A 14,924-nucleotide genomic window follows, 5' to 3' on the forward strand; every position below is an offset into this window, starting at 1 on the left:
GCTGTTTCCTTTCAGTACCACGGACAGCGCCACATTTAACATATTCTGAGCTTTTTAATTACATATTGACATACTATACTATGACTTTTTGAAAAGTTGTCTTCAGGGTCTGCTAGTACCCAGCTTGAACACAGCCTCATGCCAATGAAAACTAATATTTTGAAATGTAACTTTTTTTTATTTAAATACCATTTTTTTTTTAATCGTTTCCATGTCATGTGACCCAGTGACTTACATCAGTGCAGCCTTGTATTGCTCCACTGCACTAAAAATACTCGCCTCTTTTATTGAATATTAGCTTTTTATTAGTATTTGACAGTTTTTCTGAAAACTCAGCTGTTTCTTCATTAAAAAGGCTGTATTTTTGATCCTTTAACCCTTAGATACACGAGTGACTGGACCCTCTTCCTTAAGTGGGTCTAAAATGACCCGTATTAGAATAATATGTGTTTTTATGCAATTATTGTCATTTTGGATAAGAAAAATCACTTTTTATCATTTTAAACTTTTTTTTTACATTTTGAAAAAACCCCCCCGATAAGACGGATCTCAATTAATGTCCCTCCACAAACAGTCCTCTGCCACAGCCTCAGTCCCCCAAGGCGTTCCCCAGGGATCAGTACTCGGCCCCCTCCTCTTCATCATCCACATCCTTCCCCTCGGTCAAATCCTAATTTGACCACCTCCACATGATTGCAAAGATCCAATCCTATCTTACCTGCAGCTAAACAACTTATCCTACCTTCATTTCCTCCCGCCTTGACTACTGTAACTCACTTCTCTACGGCATCCGCTCCTCCTCCCTCGATAGACTCGAAATTGTAAAACATGTAGCCTCACACACTCCAGATCATGGCACCACATCACACCAGTCCTCAAAGACCTTCATTGGCTTCCCGTCACCCAACGCATCAACTACAGAATTCTGGCCCTCACCTACAAAGCCCTCCACCATCTGACGCCCCTATCTCACTGGTCTTCTCACCCCCTACCAACCCTCACAGCCCCTCAGATCCACCGCAGCTGGACCCCTGTCCCCCCCCAAGTCCATACTAGGCAGCTTTGAGTCTTTTCAGTGGCAGCTCCCAGGATCTGGAAATCCCTCCTCCAAGATCTCCGCTATTCGAGACCCTCACAGTATTCCAGTCCCTTTTCAAAACTCATCTCTTCTTCTCTGTCTACTCATAGCCCCCCCCCCCCTGTCAATCCATGCCGGTTGATCAAGTTTGATAGTCATATACCCCCCACCCTAACCTTCCCTTATATTGTAAAGCGAGTCCTTGAAAAGCCTAAACAAATAAATAATGTATTATCATTATACTGACAGGTATCACATCTTGCTAATTTATTTTAATTTATTTATATTTATTCATTTATTTAACAGGGACAGTGCACATTAATGAACATTTCTGTAAACGTGCCAGAGTTAGCCAAGAGGCTATTTTTCATCTGTAGTCCCTGGACAGATTTTAAAAGTCAACCTAAAACACATTTCATTTTAAACAAGTAAATACAATACATTTAAAACATGCAACAGACATTACTAGGATACTTAAATAAAATAAAATAATCTTCCTGAGAGGTGTCACTTGTGATGTAGTCTGTGTGGTCTACAGTGAATGTATTCCTGACAGCAACAGGTGATAAGAATCAAAGGTTCCCATAGGATTCCATAGAAAATGCATGCGGGTCATTTTTGACCCACTTATGGAAGCTTGGGGTAGTAATACAAAAACTACAATTTCTTAAAATGTAAATCAAAAATGTGAATGGCATGATATCCAAAACATGTTTTTTGAGGAATAGCTGGAATATGAAATGATAAAAATATTTAATTACAAAGATACCTCAAGAAAACCACCTCCCCGGGTCAGAAAAGACCCACTTATTCATCTGGGTTAATCAGGGGTGTCAAACTCAATTTCATCGCGGGCCACATTAGCATTATGGTTGTACTCAAAGGCCGGTTGTAAGTATATAAATATACATATATAAATATATAATATATATATAAAATAATGTATTATATTACATTATTGCCTCTGAATTGGATTATTATCGGATACGGTAATAACTAACTACGTTTGAAAGCAGAAGTCCAGGGCAAATAAATGCAAGTCTCTTCAGTGCGCAAACGAGATGCATTGTGGGCAACCTGCTTCTGTAAAGTGGCATGTAATCGTATAATAAATGTATTATATTCTTTGCAAACTCTTGCGGGCCGCATAAAATGAAGTCGCAGTTAAATGAATTAAAACAAGTGCAGATGTACCTCTCTCCACATATAAAATCATGTCTACAGCCCGCTGCACAAGAACAAATGGTCCTCACCTTTGTTTTTATTGCACACTTTATTCATTTAGTAAACAGATCTTCACAGTAACAATATAACAGCAGAACACAGAAGCAAATCACTGTGCGGTGCAGCTTGGTCTTCAAAGTATTTATAGCTATTTACACTGAGAATATGAAATTCAAAGAGCAGTGCCCGAGGTTCTCCCTGTAGTGGGATCCATCTCCCACAATGCACTCCTCAGCATGAGTCCAGCTCTGTGAACCCCGTCCATACTGCCAACCCAAAAACATTCAAGTACTGTATTTCTGTCATTGCACAGGTACCGGGTCAGAACAGGACTCTCAGGAGGAAACACCGCTTCATGTCCAACTAGTAGTACTTAAAGGAATGTCATTTCAAATAGCATCCAATGCTAAGGTACCTAAGGTAAATATTTCCCAACATAACCTATTTATTAAACCCCTTTCATTCTTTGTGACACACCAATAAATAGTCTTTCGGTCATGTACAGTAATCTCATAGAAAAACATACAAACTGTAACATTTGCATTGTAAAATGATATTATAACAGATAACTGTAAATATTCCAGGTCCTGCATGTAGTGCATTTCAATGAAATAACCATTTAGCATGAATTACTTAGCATTAAATACTATTTTAGTGTTGTGCTGTCATACTGCATGTTGAGCAAGTTAGACTCGCAGGGGAGATGGGAAAGTAAAAAAAAGAGATACAAAATCAGAATAAGGCAAAGTGAACTTACTGTTAGTGTTGGATATACTTGAACTCGGATTTACACTGTCAGATGTTTGTGATAACACTTTCCGTCTATGCCAAGACAGCACATGTAGATGGATAAAGGGAGCTGGGTGGAATTGTTCTCTGGTTGTAGATTGTTTCTGACAAAAAGAAAAAAACCTTTTCCAACTTTCTCAACCTTTCCATACATCATTGATATACTTTATTAATCCCCGTGGGGAAATTGTTTCTCTGCCTTTGACCCATCCTAGTGTTAGGAGCAGTGGGCTGCCATTTTTGAACGGCGCCCGGGGAGCAGTGTATGGAACGGTGCCTTGCTCAGGGACACCTCGGTAGCACTTGGTCTTGCCGGGACTTGAACTGGTGACCTTCCAGTTGCCAAGCCAAGTCCCTATCTACTTCACCACCACCGCCTTATCATCGTCATCATCATGATAACTGATAAAGCTAACGGTCCCCCAGACGCTCCTCCATTCCACTCATTTGGTTATGTACTAATATAATAAAACACATGAAACTAACTGATACCCTCCATAATCAAAACAAACAGAACACAGCATTGTTTTTTTACGTCTTATAGGACAAAAATACATCTGTATCTAACAAGTACAAATCCTCTGTGTGAGCAGTCTTTCATGGCGGCTCCTTCTTCTTCTATATAAACACGTAAAAGCAGTTTTCAGAGAGGCAATGATGGCAAGTCTTGGAATTCACTGAATTCAGCTTGATATCAGAAGTGGGTCGCTCCCATTGGCCGAACAGCCAGAGACGTGGTCCATGTGTCCCGGGTGGTGTGTCCCCCTCTGCTGCCCTCACTACCTGTGTCCGGGGGTCCTGTGGGTGGCCGTGTCCCCCCCGACCTCCTCCTCCACCACGTTGGCGTAGCCCTCCTTCTCCACGCAGCCCTCCAGGACCTGCAGCACCAGGCGCAGCCGGCGGTCCAGCGCCTGCAGGTGGCGCTGCAGCAGGACGGGGGACAGGCGGTCCCGCAGCAGGGACTCCTCCATCAGGATGCTCAGCCTGAACTCCTCCTTGGCCAGCAGCTGGAGGCGCACGTAGGTGGATTTCTTCACCCTGGAGGGGAGATTCAATTGGTCATTCTGAATGAAACATCACTCTCTGATATTACTGTGCATATTCTGACTATGAAGACTAATGATAGATAGGTACACTAAAGAAATAATGATCACTTGGATATCAACTCCGTTTGGACCTGAATGATTGGTTTTCTTGCATTCCTCCTCTTTGAACAAATCATCCAGAGAATATCTTTGAACATTTTAAAAATAAATGGGGGCTGCACATAAAACTATATCAAACACAAGCATAAGACTTTGAATTGTTTTTCACCGTAGAGGCATTTTAGGCGTGAAGTATTGCTTAATGTTTTTTGTTACTGTTCTTTGCCGTAGTAGATAGAAGGAAGTAGACAGAAATTCGACACATTATGGTTGTATAGCGTCTTCACCACTAGGCCTCTTCCTGTTAATGAACTACAACATTCATCTGGAATTCACCCTTTTGAAGGAAGCTTATCACTCATGCTGCAGATGCACTAATGGAGAAAAGTTAAAGGGGACCTATCATGCAAACTGCACTTGTGTACGTCTTTTATACATGAATATGTGTCCCCGGTGTGTCAGGGAACTCACCAAGTGTCAGAAAACACAACCCTCTCTCTTTTCCTCTGTGCCCAAATCTTTAAAAACGGGGCTGCAACGGAGCTGATTATTATTTGAATTTTTCTGACGTCAGAAAAGGGGTGCTCCGCCTATATGGGCAACTCTCCACCTATCAGGGGAATGAGAGACCGCTCGAAAGCGCTGGAGACGCTGTAGTACATATGCCAGGCCTGTAAGTGGCGCTGTAGTCTGCCACAAAAGCAGAATCAGCCCTTGCAAAAACAGGGCTGGAAAAGAGCAAATAGAGCGAAATGAGGCATGGCTAAAATGCATGATCTGTTTTGTATTTTGAAAAAAAAATTTCACAGACATGTTTTATATAGGTATGGCCCTACAATATATGTTTCAAATATAGCATGATAGGTCCACTTTAAAAAAGTAAACTTTATTCATTGAGTGGTGCTAATGCAAATGCAATGAGGTGGTAAGAAACACAAAATGGCTACATCAAAGCATTTCTGTACAGGTTTAAGGTTTATGACTCAAGTTGAGAAGCCTAAAGGGCAGTGCTAGTAATCTTAAAGTGTGTCCATGCCCTTGAGACATATGGCTCTGGTCTTAAGGGAGTTTTTAATTCACAAACAAACCTGCAGCACTGACTGAGAGGCACCAGGATGGACAGCTCATCATGGGAGTGTTTTCCAAACCTACAAAGGAGGCAATAAAGATCAGAATAAGGAAACAGAAATCATCACGACCCAATGTGAGACAGCGACTGTTTGTTACAGTGGATAAAGATTCAGTGGTTGATAACACAGACACTTGTTTTACCCTCTTCCGTTGTCTAGGTGAATGATGAAGGTGTCATTTCCAAACTTCTCAAATGTTTCGTAATGATGACGATCCATGTTACCTGGACCAGGAGAGAGCAAAGTGTTGAGGGGACTTAAAGAAATAATGAAGCCCTTTTTTAATCTGTAAATGTGATATATCAACATGTGATGCCATAGTTTAACAACTCTTACCCATTAGGAAGTCAAAGATGGTCATATCCATGACGTCCAGCAGGCGAGTGCCTCGGTCGTACGGAGGAGTCTGCTTAACCTCGTCACAGTAATCTGGGTCCACCTCCCACCTGAGAACACAAACATATATTTATTAAACATCATTATATCTTTATGTAGCAAAACAAGATCAGGAGTCAGAGCGTTCAGCTACCAAGCACCCTTTCTCTGGAACCAACTTCCTGTTTTAACCAGAGAGGCAGAGAGTGTCCACACTTCTAAGAGAGTGTTGAAGACCTACATTTTAAACAAAGCCTTCAGAGCAGGCATTTTATGGTATTCATTTTATTGAATTTTTATGGTAATTCGTTCATTCATTTTGCTGTAACTCCATCATATACAATACTGTTGTTTGTCTTTAATCTGTAAAGCCCACTGAGACAAACGTGTTTTGTGATATTGGGCTATTCAAATAAAGTTTGATTTGATGTAGTCACAGTAATCACATATGTTGGTTTCCTTACTCTGCTTTCTTGCGTTTGTGGTAGGAGCGTCTCCAGGGGTTCCTCCAGGTCTTGCGCTTGGCGAGGTTCAGGTCGGGCAGGAAGGCCGCCAGCGAGCCCTCGATCTGGTCCGGCTTCCCGCACAGCGCGTGCTCAGTGGAGCAGTAGTATGAGCACTCGCCGTAGAAACACACGTTGTTGGCTGAGGAGAGAAAAGAATAATTTAAAGAAGGTGTCAAAGAAGAAGCGGTCTGCACATCGGCTTTGTGGCAGAACGTGAAGGAGGAAGCCAACATGGAGACCTCGAGGGGAGGAGAGCTCGACAGTGAAACATCAGCGTGGTAGAGGTTGTGTAATCTCAGGAGCAGGTCGGACACGGGTCACAGCGCTGACCCAGCAGAGATCGTACATCACAATCAAAGAGAAGCATCGGTCCTCCAATGAGACCGTGTGAACCGATCAGAACGCGCTGGATGCTCAAACACGGAGCGTTTATTTTAAATTGTATATATTATAAATTGTTTGAGAATTAATTAAATGTTCAAACTCATTTTTGACAGAACCTTTTTTCTGTTCACATAAAGAACCATGTTCCTCATTCCCTGGCTGATCTCTATATTTGCAACATATTGCTTCAAGTGATATGTTTGTAATCGTCTGTGCAGCATTATCAACGCTACATGTATGTTCTGTGCAATTTAAACCTTCATTTGGCACACAGTTTGGATGTTTATCTGCTGTAAATTCGCCTATAGTTTCTCCAAATCCTTGTATTACAAAGTATAATGTAGTAACAGAAAGAAACCCACATATCTTTGGTCTGGATTTGGTGTTTTAGGCCCCTTTAATTTGAGTTTACTGAGTATTTCTATCCGATTTTTACTTTAATGCAATCCTTTGAGCTGTTTTAAAGCCGACAGTGCCACCATGTGGTGACTTCAGGCTATTACCTTATTTATTGCCACACATGCTACAACACATTCTTGATTTATGTTTGCCTGGAAGTGCAGATCAGGATACTCAGACTAACCTGAGCTCCAGATACATAACCCACTTTGTACGGAGTTTAAAACGTGTCTCACAAGTGAAGCCAGTGTCCTTCTGCCCAAACAGAGAAGACGCCAGGCAGCAGAGTGTGTTTCTACCTGGAGAGATGAAGAAGGTCCTCCACAGCTTCTTATCCCGCGTCACATCTCTGATCTCCCTCGTCATGTTGACAAGCCGCCCTGCCACCGGGGGAACTCTCCGGAAGTCAAGGATCCTTCAGAAAGAGAGGGGTTATAATGAAGAGGACTTCATGATATTGGAAAGTCAAGTCTGAGTTTGTTCTGTATCTCTTTGCCCTGAACAGATGCAGCCAAAAAACATCTTCCGCCTCCAGCTCAATCTCCCATGATGCCCCAGGTGGTGCAGAATCTCAAAGCATCTCCTGCTAACACGGAGAGCTGCGAACGGTAAGCACCCGTTCCTCTTTGCATTATCTGTCGTCAACAGGATATAAGTTGTGCTGTAAAGAAATACAGCCCAAAGTAAAAAGAAAAAGGTTTTCACCGGAGGAACAGTGGTGAGTGGTTTCCAGTCCAAATAGTCAGTACCCGACTTTTATAGTTGAATAATTAATAATCATCTTTACAGTGCTTTCTGTTTGCGTTGTGCGAATATGTGTGTGTGTGTGTGTGTTTGTCTAGCTTCCAGCTGTTGCACCAACACACTGAAACACAGATAAACACACCTGAACCGTCCAGTGGATGGTTGGGTAAATTCGACACTTTTTCAAACCCTTGAGCTCCATCTCTATCTCAAATCCGTCTTTTTCTCCTCCCTCTCTTCCGCTCCTATGTCAGAACACACTATACCTATTCAGCCCGTTTGTCCCGCCTCACTGTATGTTTGCTGTCCAGACGACCCTGACCCGTTTGAGACTGAAGCTAAGCCTCCTGGGAGCCGACGTGCACACAGAGTGGAACGGAGCTGCAGAAACGTTAGCCTACAGAGGGCTGCATTCAGGGTCTGAAAACTGCACCGTCATGTCGAGGCCCGGTGACAAAGGAGCACCTGTGTGTGCGTTTGCATGTGTGTGTGTGTGTGTGTTTTCCTCCACACTCGAGCATCTATTCGTGTGCACTCCGCCTGTTACACGCCGCCGAGTCACAAAGAGTTCACAACTGATGGGAATATGGTGAAGAACAGAGGATAACAAAACCCCAGAGCCGTAGAAGTCATTACTGAAAGCTGTGATGCTGATATTTTGGTGTAGGTTCAACTCAAGAAAGGGTGCGCGTAGCCCGAATCTACAGTATAGTGCAGTCTGAAGGCAAGTATGGTGAATTACAATGAATGTATAACGACCTGAATAAACAAACTTCTCATAAACCTTCAGTCATCCCTTATGAATGCTCTTGACTTGTATATCATTATTTATGCTGCATTGACAGATTATTATGCAAGGCACCGCTACATGATTAACACTTGTAGCACTGATTACACTTCACTTTCCACCAAGAGGGAAATACTACATTTAAGAACGCATTAAAATTCAATTAACATTATTATAATTATAACTTATGATACAGGAGGATAATTCAGCTAATACTATGAGTCCGTACTGGAGTCCATTGTAGAGGTAGTGGTAAAGTAGTATAGGCCCCATCAGTCCACATGTAGTTCATGGTACTTATATTTCATTATAAGTCTAGCATCCCTTATGAATGATGTGCATTTGAAATGTTACGTGTTTTTATAAATGTGGTCATGAAGCATCAGAAAAGCCACATTTTTGTATTATCAATGCGCTTATAATGCGCTACAGATCTCCAGAGGAAGAGTACCCACAGGAAGTTGAAGTGTCCTTCTCTGCATCTCGTGTTCAATATGAAGTCATACACTAGCAGAAGCTCAGACTGGGGTCCAGAGGCTGCTGCGGTCAGGCAACGGGTCTATAGCTCCTCAGCGTGGGGCAAGCAATCCAAAAAGCTCTTCAGGGATCACAGAGCCCCCCCCCCCCCCACACTCCTGCTGTAAAACCATGTCCCGGCGGTGATGGCGTGCCTGTGATTTCCTGTTTGGATTTATCCTCCTGCCCATACAAACACAGAGTGAGAGTCTGCGTGTGTGTGTGTGTGTGTGTGTGTGTGTGTGAGTAAGTGTAAAGTAATTACACCACTCTCGGAGGACCCCACCGTAAATCTTCCTCCCCCTCAAACTCACGTTAGAGTCTCCTTAGTGTTCCTCTGTTGAGAATTTTTTTTTTTTTACCTTGTCAGCAGAATAAAAGGATCAGGTGGAAATCAATAGAATCAACCCCAAGTAAAGTAGATGATCCCAGCTCTCGGTGTTCTAATCCCTCATGATCCAAATCCCATTCAGATCTTCCCAGCTTTAGGCCGCGAAGGCGCACCTCCGTAAAGTCGTCTAAGTTAACGGACTTGTGTGACCTGTCATACTTCCTGGAACAGACGGGATGATTTTCAAACGCACTCGGACAAGAAACAGATGAGTCGGAAAATACATCTTAAGGAGAAAAAGCTGATAAAGCTCACCTGTCCAGATGGAAAGCTGCCACCTCAGCGTTGTGCCTCTCAAAGTCGGAGAAGTAGAAGAAGTCTGGAGGGGTTTCCTGGTCCCGGGTCTGCCTGAAAGACAGGGTTCATAAAACATTTAACACAACATCTTTTATTCATGGCAATCCATTGCTTTTTAATGCCATTTCTTTTTTTGTCACATAAATAACATGTAGATAAGAGTAACACGAGGAAACATAATAGGAGTGGACATTTCTATATTTCTATATAACCTCTGGAGGCTGAAAGGTGAGAAAGTGATTTCATAGGATATGTGCCATCCATATTGTCTTGTCCTTAAGAGCATGGTGTCATCAATAAGGTCAATTACAAACAATGATTAAAAACAATCCCTTCATAATGATGAATTAGAAGTATGCCATCACATGTGCTCTCAGAGCGTGGCGCCTGATTGGTGGTAAGCAAAGGAATCCTCTTTTTATTGTTTTAATGATGTTGTGTTCTTTTGCTTGGCTTGTGTCTGCCTATTTAATGTGTGGAGCACTTTGTAACTTTGTTTGAAAAGTACTATATAAATATATATATTTTTTTAATTTGATTTCTGCTCCACTACACACATCTACATTGGATTGTCTCCTCATGCTGGTTGAAGCTCATCTCAGCGTCTGCATCCCTTAATATGACAGAAGCTGCTGCCAGAGACCAAAGCCTGCGTGGACGAGGCTGCTGATGGGAAGCTGAGATTCTGCTCACATCCTGCAGTTCTTCCAAGCAAACACACACATAAACACACACAATCACCGGGGAGAAGTGGATCCCTGCCAACCGAGCCATGGAGGCAGGAAGTGCTGGAAGCCTCTTCGTCTCAGTGTCTGATCTCTCCACATTTACACACTTGCTTCCCTTTCTCACATGAACACACACCTGACATTAACCTGCACATAGTCAGTTAAACACACACACACACACACACACACACACACACACACACACACACACACACACACACACACACACACACACACACACACACACACACACACACACACACACACACACACACACACACACACACACACACACACACACACACACACACACACACACACACACACACACACACACACACACACACACACACACACACACACACACACACACACACACACACACACACACACACAGCCACTTACTGTACCCCCCTGCTTTCTCTGTCCTCCCCTCCACCACTCCATTAGCGAGGCTGTGACTTCAGCTTGCATTAGCCCCCCCCCTCTCTCCCGATGTCCCTCTCCTCCTATACCTTTACATCAAGGAAGCAGCCATTTGTCCATGAATCAATTGCTGCTATTGTGATCCCCTCTCCATCTGGAGAGCAAGGAGGGTACTAATGGTGTTTCTTCTTCAGGGGACAGAAGGCGCTGTGTGGACGAGGAGGGGGAGGAATACAAGGTAGCGGGAGTTCTTGCTTTTAAAAGGTGACCTTATGATCTGGAGCACTCAGTGCACCTGGGACGCAGCTTGTTATCACGCAGACATGCCTTCAACAAAGCACCTTATCATGGGAAGGTAATCAGTGTTGCTCAAAGGCTCCGCGGCACAAAGAAGTGCAAAGTTTGAACACGTTTGAGACGGAGAAAGGAGGCTTTCCCAGGATGTTCACGTAAGGACAGTTTCATAAGTTACTCTGCAGGGAAAGACATGGAGAGAGAAGGACAGACGTCATGGCAACTGATGTCTTCATGTTTCTCCTTCCAAGCTTTGAAACAATATATGAATTTCTTTCTCCTCCCCAAATGTCACTTTGCGCTTTGACTGCCATACATTACAAGCTTCTGTTGCCATGGTCACCAAGATGTGAAATTTACATTTCCTGTCAGGGAGGAAGCTCAGACTTTTGAATGTGAGGCAAAAGCAGGTGTTTTGATGTGAAAAGCTAAAACGCAAGAACAATTAGTGTCGAATACCGGTTTCAAAACACTAAGACAAAGAACATTTCCACACACACACACACACACACACACACACACACACACACACACACACACACACACACACACACACACACACACACACACACACACACACACACACACACACACACACACACACACACACACACACACACACACACACACACACACACACACACACACACACACACACACACACACACACACACACACACACACACACACACACACACACACACACACACACACAGACGGTATGGATATGAAGCGTACCTTTATGGTAGCTTTAACAGCTATATATAAGTTGCTTAGTATCACATATTTCTCTTTATGAGCGAGTGTCCTTGATAATAAGATGCTGATAGTGTGATTAAGTTACAGCAAATTGAGTGTAGTGCAGCAGAAGCTTCAGGAGAGTGTGTGTGTGTGTGTGTGTGTGTGTGTGTGTGTATGTGTGTGTGTGTGTGTGATGAAGCTGAACTGCTTGCCTGTGTGGACTCATTTAGCGCTGACTATGCAGTTTTAATGCGCCTTCACGAGCTTAGGCCTGCACAGTGGAGGGTTATATTAGAGGGATGGGAGAGGGAGGGGCCAACGCAACAACAGCTGTGACCCAGAATCACACACACATACACACTCCTATTCTCTTTCTGTCTCAATGTCACACACACACAGACACACAGAACCAGGTAGTACACGTTGGTGACAGGGAGAGGGCAGCAGAGACAAATACAAACTGTGTCACCTTTTGGAATGAAATGTTCATGCTGAGTGAACGTGAGACAGCACATTGTGTGTGTGATCATCCCTCACACACTCCCACTGACCGACTGCTGCACCGGCACCCTGCTACTGGTCCAAGGGAGAGAAGGAGAGCCGGAGACAGGCTGAGAGACAGACAGGTGCACGGAAGATCTGTCATCTATCGCTAATCCACAGCAGATTTCACCCCCCCACTGACAGGAGTCTTTGTTTCTGTCTGGCTGTGCGTGTGTGCGTGTGTGTGTGTGGGTGGCTGAGAAAACATGGAGAGTACTTTCCTGTGAGATCTGAGTAAAATAAACTGTAACACTTACAGTATATGTATGTACTGTGCATACACAACATAAACTATCCTAAATGTAGAACAAAGGAGACCAGCACCGGACTAACAGTCATCATACTGTACGGAACACAGTGTGACACCATGTGACTGATGATGCTGCTCTTGAACACGCAGGTGTGTCTGCTAATTGTATTTAAAGGACATTGAGAAGGAACTGCCTTTCGCATTTTCTTCTTACCGTAACTCTTCAATGCGGTTGTTTTTTGAACAGAAGTAATATCACACCTTTTGCACTCAGATGTATTTAGTTGTGAGTTGTCTCTTTTGAAATACACTTGCCTTGCCGTAACTCCATCGGGGGAAATATGGGGGTGCCAAACCCTTGCTGTCGAGATGATATGATCCCCATTCATCTGTCATAATAAAGAGTTATCTTAACTTCAATCGCTTGTCTGCCCTGAGCCGAGCCCTTTAAACAATACGAGGGATTGCAGTGACAGATATAGAATAGCATCGGCGGATGAAAGCCTCTTTATGGTCCCACATACATGAATTCATACCAGAACATAATTGTAGAAGAGAACTAATAAGAATAATAAGAACATATCTTCATGTATGTCATGTTTGAAAGAAAACCTGTTTTAATTGACCTATTAATTTGGTCACAGTGCAGCCACCCTAAATTCCCTCTCTCCAGCCTGACCGTCCTTAACACCAATTATTCAGCCGCTTCTCTCCTCACCTTTTATTCATTCACTCTTTTCTTTATTGTATTCATGTGTCACAAGTTAGACACTGCTGTTATTGTTTGTTTGGGGGCTCATCTTCACTCGCCTTCCTCCAGGCCCTTGTAATCAGCTCCCTTCCCTCACCTGGTCTCCCCAGCCCTTCCCCTCACCTGTTACTCATTCCCTCATCGCCCCACAGTATTTATACCACCTCACTATCACTGGTCCTTTGCCAGATTGTCTTGTTGTTTCCGGCAAGCTCTCCAGTGAGTGTTATTCTCTAGCCTAGATTTTTGTCCTGCCCGGTTTTTGACCCTGCCTGTCCCTGACCTGAATAAACTGAACATTGCAATACACTGGTTGTATCCGAGTCATGCTATTGGGTTCTGATCTGTACCCGTGATCATGTCAATGTCTATTATTCCTTTTTGTGCTCCCCTCAACCCCAACACATTTGAAAGTATACATAATTTCCCCTCCATCCTTACACCAAGAAAGGCCCATTCATGACTGCCTTTCACCCTGTGTGATAGACAGCTGATCGTCCTTTATATGAGGGTTTTGGATAACACGTGGGTGAATGGCATCTTGTAGATTACTGACAAATACACCTCTCAAGGTGACGGACAGGTGGAAGGATGGGGGGGCGGATAACAGATTGTGAGGTAAAAAGCCTCTTCACCCTGGTGATGTGTGTCATCGGGCGCTTACCTGTCAGCAGGTATCAGAGAGAGCACAAGCAGGGGCTGAGTGTGTATGTGCTGATGTTTACACCTGCATACACACACATACTGTGAGTGTATATATACTTGTGTGTGTCTTCATGTCTGTCTGCTGATCCCCTTACTTTCCTAGATCCTTCCTCCAGCCTCGGTATCAGAGAGGGATCTAAGAAGCGTCCCAGAGCGCAGAGGAAGCGGTCTAGATTGAGTTTCAAATCAATGTTACACAAGTTGTGTTCTAGCCTCAGCTATTTTCAACACACAGGGCGAGGCTCTGCCAGGAGGGAGAGGCGAGGGATCTGCATGTGTGGGAAGTAGCATGGGCCACATCGTTATATTCATGCTGGGGGAAAAGCCTGGGCTTGAAAAAGACGAATGATGGTCGAAGTCAGCGCTTCAATTTCAAAGTTATTAAATACTCATGAGCTGGGGGAGAGCGTGAAATTGATATGAAGTCTGAGGAAGATTCTCAGCTCTCCGCTGCACGGAGTATTCAGCATGTAAGTATCGAGGTGCGAATATCTATTGATTGATCTTCTATCAGAGCAGGATGCCCTTGAGAGTCATGGAGCTTCTTTAATGATGTGCATAAAAGATGTGAGGCAATCAAGTTACAGCATAAAATGTAAACATGTAAGACCACGCTAAAGGAAATGCACATGTTGGATTTCTTTTTCATAAACCTGCATGATGTAACCGGAGACCTGTAACGTGTGTTTGCTTGCAGTAGATGTATATAGGAGGTTTAACA

General features: G+C 43.5%; 1 protein-coding gene across 1 annotated transcript in view; it reads right to left on the reverse strand.

Moving 5' to 3' along the window:
* Window positions 1-2,321: 2,321 nt before the first annotated feature.
* The window catches only part of fam20ca (FAM20C golgi associated secretory pathway kinase a), a 40,981-nt gene continuing 28,378 nt past the window's right edge, over window positions 2,322-14,924 (reverse strand). Inside the window, exons 4-10 of the mRNA XM_034088824.2 lie at window positions 9,724-9,816; window positions 7,330-7,445; window positions 6,206-6,386; window positions 5,703-5,812; window positions 5,509-5,590; window positions 5,325-5,384; window positions 2,322-4,129 (exon numbers count right to left, since the gene is read on the reverse strand). Of these exons, the coding sequence (XP_033944715.1) occupies window positions 3,871-4,129; window positions 5,325-5,384; window positions 5,509-5,590; window positions 5,703-5,812; window positions 6,206-6,386; window positions 7,330-7,445; window positions 9,724-9,816 (901 nt within the window). The 3' untranslated portion in view covers window positions 2,322-3,870. The remainder of the gene's footprint in view (window positions 4,130-5,324; window positions 5,385-5,508; window positions 5,591-5,702; window positions 5,813-6,205; window positions 6,387-7,329; window positions 7,446-9,723; window positions 9,817-14,924) is intronic.

Source organism: Pseudochaenichthys georgianus, chromosome 8, assembly GCF_902827115.2.
Source record: "Pseudochaenichthys georgianus chromosome 8, fPseGeo1.2, whole genome shotgun sequence".
Classification (NCBI taxonomy): domain Eukaryota; kingdom Metazoa; phylum Chordata; class Actinopteri; order Perciformes; family Channichthyidae; genus Pseudochaenichthys; species Pseudochaenichthys georgianus.